The sequence below is a fragment of the Haemaphysalis longicornis genome, unplaced genomic scaffold, assembly GCF_048455015.1.
Source record: "Haemaphysalis longicornis isolate Haplotype H1 unplaced genomic scaffold, Haemaphysalis longicornis Haplotype H1 scaffold_7, whole genome shotgun sequence".
Lineage (NCBI taxonomy): Eukaryota > Metazoa > Arthropoda > Arachnida > Ixodida > Ixodidae > Haemaphysalis > Haemaphysalis longicornis.
In genome coordinates this window covers 178,815,486-178,826,063 of record NW_027526422.1, presented here as the reverse complement: position 1 = coordinate 178,826,063, position 10,578 = coordinate 178,815,486, and the positions used below count along the sequence as shown (strand labels likewise).

General features: G+C 45.3%; 1 protein-coding gene across 1 annotated transcript in view; it reads right to left on the bottom strand.

Moving 5' to 3' along the window:
* Window positions 1–315: 315 nt before the first annotated feature.
* The window catches only part of LOC144147287 (glycosyltransferase 8 domain-containing protein 1-like), a 43,568-nt gene continuing 33,305 nt past the window's right edge, over window positions 316–10,578 (bottom strand). Inside the window, exon 8 of the mRNA XM_077679384.1 lies at window positions 316–9,869. Coding sequence (XP_077535510.1) covers window positions 9,631–9,869 — 239 coding nt within the window. The 3' untranslated portion in view covers window positions 316–9,630. The remainder of the gene's footprint in view (window positions 9,870–10,578) is intronic.

Sequence of the window (10,578 nt, the reverse complement as noted above, 5' to 3'; positions counted from 1 at the left end):
GAGCAAACTTGTTGCCCATCAGGGAGGAATGGCCAGGAGTCCAGATGACGGTAACTTTCCGGCAGGGTTGATGTGGCGATAGTAACTTTAAAGTAGAAGGGGCCACCCTCACAGCTAAGAAGCTTCTGCAGGCAGCTTGGGAATTCGTGATAATGATTGAGGGGTGGGAGTTCCGCAAATAGGTAACACAAGTATACTTTGGCATGCAGAGAGAGTGTGTGTGTGTGTGTGTGTGTAGGTGCCCAATTTACTTGGTTGCGGCAGTGAAAGGGTTAAAGAAGGCACTGCCAAGAGCAAGAGTACAACACAAAGCCGAAACATTTAGGCACCTTTATTTCCGGTCTTGCAGTCAATAAATTACAATAAATATACACACAGGAAAAACATAAAAGAATACATTCCACTCTCGACAGTTTGCACCAGGGGAACTGATTGAACCGCATGATGCAGTTTCACTCTGGTCAATAGCAATTTACTATAACCAAACAATCAATACGTCCATCAAATGAAGTACCCCTCTGGCTTTATCCAGACAATTTACCACACACTCTACCCATGAGATTCTGTTAACGGCAAGCAGCTGTCGGTTCCATTTGCTTCCACAATGCATTATTCTATGCTTTAACCAAATTTTTAGCATGTGAATACCCATCACCACCAACACAAATACAAGGCATCTGAGTTACACATGCGAATGGAGCTGTTTCCGGCTGCCGAGATCAGGCAAGTTCAAAGTTCAAACAGCAAACAGCTTGAGGGGGACAAACAAACGCACGAAGGTGACATCTGCTGCAATTGCGCAATGCTCACCAGACTGAGAACATGCTTTGCTATGGTGGCGATAAGCTCCAACTCCAAATTTTACGAGCCTTACCAAGTGTACAAAGCTCTTCTTTGCAGATGATGACTGGGTCCAGCATCTAAAGTTGCAAGCATAAAAAAATAGATAATAACGCACCTATACTGGGTACAGCCTGCAATCACTCTGTAACTAGACTTACCGGGGGGGCAACTTTTACATCACCAAGTAGGAACAGCCTGTTCCGATGCCATACACTGGTGAGGGCAATGCTGCACGGGCAGTATTCTCTATGAAATACTGATTCAAAACAGAATCCTTGACATGGGAATAAACAGAAAGCAGCCACCACACAGGCCATCAAACAAAGCCCACTAACAAAGCAATTAGCCGACACAAACGAAAACTCTGACAGAGGAGCATATTCAAGTTACAGCTGAGAGTTGACAGCCTTCTATGCTAACGGGCCGCCCAAACCCCTCCTGAACAGCTCAAATTTCTCCTGTCTGCTCATGCTTTCTTTTGCATCTCGTTAAGAAATTAGCGAGAGTTGGAAAGAAAAGCTTAGTGGAAAATGCCCACACTCAAAATAGGGACAATCTCTGATTTCCCGCATTATCACGGTAGTCTTTGTTCATTCTCCCATCTGTGAGAGGGGATAAAATCACGTTGGGTTGAAAATGCTTCCAGGCCATAAAACACTCCAGAGGAACAAATACGTACTCCATCCAACCTGGGTAAACGAACTACTTCAACCAAGCTCACGGCCGATTACAACACAACTCTCCCGTACATAAACACAAATCCCAAAATAAAAAACGCTGAATACCTAAAAAGCAACCCATATGTATGCTAGCAATGCTTGCTACAGAGAATATGTAAACAGATAAAATTAAACGATTGCCAGGAATTCATGCAAAACATGACTCAGCAAACATGAACCCAGAAATGAACAAGGTAATCACTCGCTTGCTACAGCAAGAAAAAATAAAAACAAAATTAATTAAAATGCACACGAAAAAAAAGGTAACAGTGCAATTTTCGCTAGATCGCTAGGAATAAATTAGAGACAACATATAAACTGTGACCAAGACTTCCTACATCCGGAAAGCACTTCCCCCATCTTTGGAGGGAACATCTTAAAAAATAACACGAATACGGTATGAGGGACAAAAAATTGCTCGTTAATCTCAAACTGTGGCACGAAGTGCCTCAGTTGGTTTGAACATAAACTGCAAATAAATACATACAATAAATAAAACAAGACAAATCTAACACATGAGCTATGCGTTAGGTCAGGCAATTTATGAAGAATGTATGTCAGGACAGAAATTTAAGTAGTTAAATAACATAAAAATACTGAACGGCCAAAACTGAGCCAGCAAGCTGCCTGAAAGAAAATATCGGACCTTCTTTAAAAGGGGCCATAGAGAAAAAATGCAACCTTGTTCAATTTGAAAGAACTTGCCCTTATTAAATTGGCTCTCCTATTTCAGTGATGAAAGACACTTTTTACCGAAGAAAAACGCAAGAAATGCTGAAAAACTGTCAAGCTTCGCACTACACATCATCATCAGTGACACAAAAAATAAAAACACTAAAAACACACCATATTTTCGCGCCTAGAACCCGCATCAGAAATGCGAAAATTTCAGCGGCAAAGTAGAGTGCAGATGATACGGGGGGTTTTTCCTTTAGTGCAGCTTCACGGCAATACGCGCTGTGCCATGACGATGACCTTGTGTACAACAGTTAGGAGTCTGTGGCTGAAGTGATAGCTCTAGTGAGAGCAGTGACACTGAGTGAATTGTGACTTGCGCCTTGCAGTCAGTGTATTCTGCTTGCTAAATGTTTACTTTTTCTGTCTACATAGTATGTGGTGTGTTGCTTGAGCAGTAGCTTTGCTGCAGCCTTTCCTCTATCAAATGTGCGGGCAATAGGCGAGGATTTTTTTTTTCTTTCCCGGCGGGTTATATGCGTGAAAATACGGTAACTATTAGTGTGTTAACTGCGCACGAGCATTCAAGTGATATGGTAAAACTGAAATACAGGTCCAACTACAACCACCTAGTAATGTTTTTTGGCAATGGCTTTGGTCAGTGACCGCCAATCGCACCAACATTGGGCCTGTTCGATTTACGGGCATTCTGGCAGCCCGCGGGCTGCCAGAAGCTTGCTCTCGGGCAGGAAGTTGCGTCATGATTACGTTGTTCAAGCGCCTCGGGATGCACCGGAAGCCGGGCCCGAGCGCTGCGGAACAACTTTTTTTTTCGGTCGTCTGCTACAGTTTCAGCGGCAAACTGCCGGAGGAAGCACGAAGTGCGCTCGCTGCTCTCCCCGACGCGTTGTTGGCGGACCGCCGTCATTTTGAAGGTACAATTGCGATTGTGAAGCCGAAGTTCTCTATGTGTACGTCGACCTCGCGATGGTCCAGCGGGAAGAACGGCACCGCGTTACGTTGTGCTGACCTACCCGGAGTTCGAGTTCGGGAGACTGTTTCACCTGTCGCGGTGCACGGTGGTAGCCTTGGTTGCCGAATTCTACCTCGAAGACCTGCGAGGACGCCCCGAAATGTCTGCCCTGCCGTAAATCGGTACACAGGGTACCATCTACATGATCGCGAACTCGGCGTGAGCGAGTTATCTGTTCACGCCGCAGTCTACCGAGTCATCGGATTTGTACATTTGTGTCAGCGGACGGGAAATATTCTGGCCCGACTGAGCCGTATTGGAGCTAAACAAGCGGGCGTTCTACACTCTCGTTCGTCGAGGAAGCGGAGGACTGCCGGACATCGATCGACGCGATTTATGGGTGCCGCATTTCTAGACAATCGGAGTCCGAACGAAGCTACTGCAATCGCAAGAAATTTCACTCCATCGTACTCCAGGGGATCTACAATGCGGACATGGTGCTCATCGATGTGTTCGCCGGCTTTTCTGTCCGAGCCCACGACGCCAGAGTGCTGCGGGAGAGCTTTTTTTTTTTCTTTCAGAAGAATAAACGCAAACTTTCATTCATTGAACGCGAACAACCAATCTACTCGCTGAAGTAATAAACACAGACATGGCTTCATGTAGAATTGTGACGCCGTCCTCGTCCACGAGCTTAAATATGCCCTCCATGTCTATCGGAAGACGAACAGCAAATGACCGTTTAGGCGCGAATCATGTCATTTCTCTTCTCGTTAAAAAAAAAAAAAACGGGTGTTGCAATGCGAAAAATAAACTGAAATGTCAGCAAAAGTGATTTTTCATATCAATTAAATAAACTCCAAACCATCAAATCCGAAAGAACGAGAAATATTCGCAATTTTATTTTGAAACTCGCCGAGCCGCTCTCCTTTTGTCGTCTGCTAGCAGCGTCGTCTGCTAACTGCCAGATCTGCGCCCGCTCGCCGCCAGATCACAAACGCCCGGGCGGCTCTGGCAGCTTGCGGGGAGCCAGAAGTTGCCGACCCAGAAAAATCGAAGACGTTCTGGCGCCGCCGGAAGTGACGTTTTGGGCTGCCCGAGAAAAACGAATGACCGGCTCTCGCCTCCGGCAGCCCGCGGGCAGCCCCGGGCAGCCAGAAGTGGAAAATCGAACAGGCCCATTATCAAGACATCGCCGGAAAGCGACAGGGCTGTCCCCACTGCCTCCTCTGTTGTCTGATATCTCAATTTAGGATAAGATCAGTATCAATGTTAGCAAGGCAAACCAGGCTTTTAGGAAACCAAACCTTATGTTCACGGCCCCTTTAAAAGAAAGACGCAAAAGGATTCATTGCCGCAAGCCAGACCAGGTCCCAGGAACTCCACCCATGCATTTTCAAGCTCAGCACTCAGGAAAAAATTGCCGCCTGCTCTCTCTTTACAAGACTCGAGCCGGCAAAGTCCATGTTTACTAAAACAAGTTTCACCCACACACCTCCAACATGGAGCCAGAAAACATTCTTCCCAAGGCAAATCAAACACAAGTAGGGTACCCAGTGTCTCACTTCTTTCTCCCTAGCACCCATGCCTTCGAAACTTCAGACTTACTCGAAGGCGCTGCACCGTGCACAAAGATCGGAAAATGATATTTCAAAAGATAAGCGGCGACATCGTCCAGTGGTGAAGCAAGTATACGGAAGAAGACCAATGTTTTTCGAAGTTAATAGCCATTTGCCATTCATCACACCAGGAGGACACTTTTTGTAGAGCATTATTTAACACCTGTTGGTCTGCGGGACAGCATATTTCGTTATAAAGTACACAGTCATCAGCGTAGAGTTTGATTTTAACCGGGATGCCATCAACAATATCATTAATAAAAACGAGAAAAAGGAGTGGTCCTAGCACGGAGCCCTGGGGAACGCCAGAGTCAACAAGCTGTCTTTTTGAGCAGCAATCAGCAAAGACAACAAATTGTTCACGTTTTGTTAGATATGCAGAAATCCAGTTAACTACTTGAGAATTATTGATTATTTTACCTATCTTATATAGCAATTTAGTGTGGGATACCTTGTCAAAGGCTTTCGAAAAGTCCATAAAAATAACCAATGGCTTAGCACTCAAAAAAGTTCAAACAAAAAAATAAAAGAAAAAAGAGGAGATTCCTAGTTGTGGCGATACAGGAAATCACCATCTCTACAAATCGAGTGTTGTGAGCCACGACAGATTGCGGGGGATGACAGCTGGGCTGACACAGCTAAACGGCAGGGAATACCACATTTTCACGATTCTAACGTGCACCCTTTTTTGCTAAAAGGTAACCCTAATATTTGCGTGCGCGTTACAATCAAGCTCAGAACCGAAACAGGCTTTGAAGCGGCCAGCAGCATTGCCATATGGAACGGACACGAAGTCCCCCCCAAATCCAACTCAATTCAATAAAAACAATCTGTCAACACGATGTGAGTGAATTTTGGCGCACCAATTCCTCGATGGTATGCCGCATACCTTGGTCAGCTGTTGCACATTTTTTTTTTTGTGCTGCTGCAATTTGCCTGTCACGCTTACAACTGTGAAGATCAAGGCACCTGAAATAGCAAACAGCTTTAATGTTCCCCGCTATAACTTTATTTCCAGCAGCAGCTAGATAAGCAATCTTATGAAGCACAATCCTTTTTGGTTTCCACAGCTGCATACGCCAATAAAATCTCCTTCTCCCAGATGCACGGTGTCATGTGTTTTTCATATGCGCGGTACACGGTACAGATAGCGTCAATTTTTTTTCTTTTTCGAATTTTCCTGCGCGAACTTACCCACGCATTTCAATTGGGGGTGCGTTAGAACCGCGAAAATACAGTATATGTTTGCTGGAAGCATGCAAATGAATCCATTTTTCCTTCACTCATGAACAAACTTAAACAGTTTTGAAACTCATAAGTATGGGACGCAAAATGCTCTCAAGCAAGAGGACCACTGGGAGAAGTTGGTTTGCTTTTTAAGCACGTCTACATAATGCGTTGTACATAGCTAGCTGTACCTTTGCAATTTAAACATGGGCACAGCAAGGCCATACGAGAAAACAACAAACACAGCTTTTCTGCGCTTTCCTTGCTGTTACCAGGGCAGTAAAACGGCGAGAATATGCCGCTAAAGAAATACGAGGAAACGCATAAAAGGACAAAAGCCGAGAAGCTTGTGTTGGTACGAGACGAACAAGCTGTAATCTCACAATAATCTCAATCATGTTCTGTTCATCTTTGTTCTGAGGCAATTAAAGCCAACAATTTACAAGTGCACACAGTTTCCACCACATGAAAACATAAGTAGACAAAAAAAAAGCTATTACAGCAGTGAGATGAATAACAACTATTGCTTGCAGACTACAGTTTCTGACTATGTGAAGTGAAACTTAACGCGCGCAAAAGTGATGGCTAAAAAGTGTACGTACTACAATACCTGTCCCAAGGTAAGGGAAATCTGGGTAATCTGTAACAACCAATTTCTGATATACACCCACTGAGCATTGAAGGGCTAATTGATGAACATTCAGGTAGCATTTTGGCTGCGTAAAGGTTAGCCCTATTCAAGCGAGACAAGAATCTCATGACTGCACTGTCTTAAACCACTTAATGAAAAGATTTTCATCTGTGAAAGCGTGTACGGTAAACATTCAATTGAAGAAAAATTGTTTCAGCACATTTGCAGGGCAATAAATTTGCTTCCTACTTTCAACTGGATAAGTGATAACTACCTGCGGTGTAAAAACACAACTGAATGAGTGTCCCTACGCCTTGTGAAGTTTCCGTTCAGGAGACTTACAACGCCATATCTTTGGCAAAATGTTAGGCAAAATGTTACGTGCACGTGCACTCCGCGTTTTTTTCCTTTCGGGCAATTCTTGTTGCCGCCATCTTGAACTCTGGTGTCGTTTCGGGACAGCGCTCTCTCTTCACTTTGCCGGTGATCTCGACTTGCGTGCGAGCGGGCACTTGCTCGGAATTTTGCTCGGAATCTTAAATTTCTTGCACTTTTTCTTCCACGTGAAGCAATACCCACGTTTTCGCTTATGTTTTTGTGTTTGTCTCAAAACTTTTCTGTACAGCTTTTTCTCTTTTTCAAACAAAAATTCCCATTTGAAACAATTACCACTGCGAAGGAAATTAACTTTTTTTACAATTAGATACCATACACTTTTATGTCGCACATTGTTTGCAAACGGGAAAAAAATTGTTTGCTAGACTACCGAAAATCACTGCTTTTCCCGTAGGCAGGAAGGTGCTAACGTGTGTGAATTACGACGCAAGTTACAGCTTCGTCCTGCAATGCTGCGCTCCAGGCCACGCAACGGCACTGATCAGGACTATGCAATGGCATTGATGTTTTGGCTGGGCTTACCTAAGAGCTCACATCTGGCCCCCCAAGATTACCACGAAACCTCAGCATGCCCACGAAACACTTTTAGCTGTAAACCGTTTCAAGAAACACATCTACAACCAAGAGCTCAACCACCAAACCCCAGCCACCTGAACACATACTGCAGAAAAAAAAACATCGCTCCCAAAAACTGATTTCAATGCCCTCCAGTGGCAAAGAGAACTGGCACATGTGGTCCATGGGTGCGGTTAGCTGAACACGTCTGACATTAGTATCACGTCGTGGTTGGAGTCCTACAGGATATACGTGTGCGAAATGAGCAAAATTTGACATTCTGTGACCATTCTGCCCTTTTCCCATAAATAAAAGAGCAGGAGATTCATTTAAAATTAAGGACTGAACGTACGCAGTGCATAAAGCCTCAGCTACATTCACAACCTGTGTACAGCAAGACGAGATGAGCCAAAAGTACAGAAATAAAAACACGAAAATAGACCGCTACGTGCCTACATAAGATGCTTAAGCTGATCTCACACTCATCTTTAACACACGGCAGAACCTCGCTGAAGTCCATCCAGAAGGAAGGGGAAAATAGAGTATGTACAAATAGTAGAGCAACTAAATGCAGCACCGACTGACAGGAGACGACGAAAGGGTGTCTGAAAGTTCGTGAGCCCACGAAACTGACATAAATTGCATTTAGATTGGGTTTTCGGAGGGCCACAATACTTGGGATCAGGTGTTTCGTGACCGCATACATAACGACTTCACACGCCAATTCGTGATGGTTAGCAAGCGCCTCACATGTCGAAAAAAGTTTTTTGGGGGAAGTTCTGTATGGTTTCTTATCTTATGCGATCAGCAAAAAGCAGACCATGCAATTTGCAGCACCATATCAACCACTCCCATAAACTCTCCCACCATCACGGTCTCGAGGAAAACCAGAAAATTAGGGAAACAAATCGGCAAAAATTATGTTACTAGGACTACTTTTCTATATCATTTTCATGTCTGTACCAAGCTGAGGGTAGCGCTCTACAAAGATGCAACAAATTTTTTTATCTCAATTTTTCCGATATCAAAATGACCCCAAAATACACAGACAAATAGGCCGCCCCTAGCTGACAATGTACATCCAGCACAACTGGTACACTTGTAGATGTTTCAACCATATCTACAGATTCCTCTTCCCTGTCATTGGTTTTCGTGCATTTCTCCGACCCAGTATGACTTCTCGCAGGACACCATTCATTCATGACCTCAAATCTCCGTCTTGGTCTCGTTGAAACAAAACACCGGACTGGGGGAACGTCGTGAAGCATGCCTGTTGCCACAAGGGCAGGCGTTCTTGGGAACTCTGTCAGTTTATTTCAGCTTGCACTTAGTGCATTAGCCATCCCTTGGTGCACTCTCGTAGAACAGAGTCTCACTAGACATCCCTTCCCACACAACGCCTGCACCTACTTTTTTGCAACAGCAACGAATGCCGTCAACGTAACTCAGCACTTTCACCCAACATAATGGGAAACCAAACCGCAAAGTCCACGAGCTGGAAAGCTGCACTCGTGAACATCAACCAAGCAAACACTATGAAACACAAAAGACAGAAAAAGGGTTCGAAGGTGGACAAGTCAGTTAGGATCAATAAATAAAACAGCGCGAGGGGGAAGGACACGAGTAAAAACAGACAAGGACAGGCGCTGTCCTTGGCAGCACCCATCCGTGTCCATCTTTACTCGTGTCCAGTCCCTTGCACTGTTTTATCTAGAAAAAGAGTGCAGGGCACAGAACAGAGCCTTGCGTTTCGTGGACGCTTCCTCTGGCCTGTCTGTTCTCTGTAGTTGGGTTTTGCTATCCCATTTATAACTATTTCAGCGAACTGGAAATTACAATGATTGAACGCTTACACCTACATCTGTTTGACAAACCAGCAAACTAAGAAACAGCCAGAAAAGGTCGATTGAAAAACCTAACATTTCCCCGCCACGCATGGCGCTCAAACTTGCACCATGGCCTGACGGGGAAGAAGAAGAACACGCCTAGGGCCTAGTTACTCAGGTGCGAACCGTGATGAGAAGAGGCTGACGGCCTCGGAGATTGCTGGGGGGCAGTGCCGGCCCCTTTGGAAGCGGGCCGGAAGCGGCCCGTGGGGTCCGGTACGAAATACCGGTGCCAGATGTCAGCGTAGGGGGACCGGGCGTTCCAGGGCTTGAAGCGGCCCGACCACTGGAGCAGCTTGGCACTTGTTAGAAAGAGGCGCGAGTACTGGCTGCCGGTAGTGAGACCTGCATCACGCAGAAGAGATGGGTTCAAATTCCTTGGTGCACCTAACACCCCAACTAACACTAGGGTCCGAATGTCATTTGAACCAAATGTCATTTGACTCAAAGGACCCGCCGCGGTGGCTCAGTGGCTAAGGCGTTGCGCTGCTGAGCACGAGGTCGCAGGTTCGATTCCCGGCCGCGGCGGCCGCTTTTCTGATGGAGGCGAAAAGCAAAAACGCCCGTGTGTACGAGATTTTGGCGCACGTTAAAGATCTCCAGGTGGTCTAAATTAATCCGGAGCCCTCCACTACGGCGCGCCTCATCGCCTGCGTTGCGTCGGCGCGTTAAAACCCTACAATCAATCAAAATCATTTGACTCAAAGGAGGGGCTTCAAATGCCATTCAGAATCAGGCGTGCTCTACTACGACTTCGATGGCATTTGAAAGCTCGAACAATCGCTCGCTGTGCTGTGAGGCGCTACTGCTGTCGCGTCGAGTTCTGCTTTTGGACAGTAATGCAACAATCAAATTTAGCGGCAGTCTTTGGCATTAAAATGATATCAAATTATATTAAAATCGTAAACTTTGACATGGTTTTTGCTTGATTCTGAATTGCAATCAAGGTTTTTTTGTCGGCAAAACCATGCGACAAATTATGCGAAGGTTCTAAGGCTCACTGAATGGAATCCGCCAGCAAAGCGCTCACGATGTCCAGCTCTGAGGGAGTCAG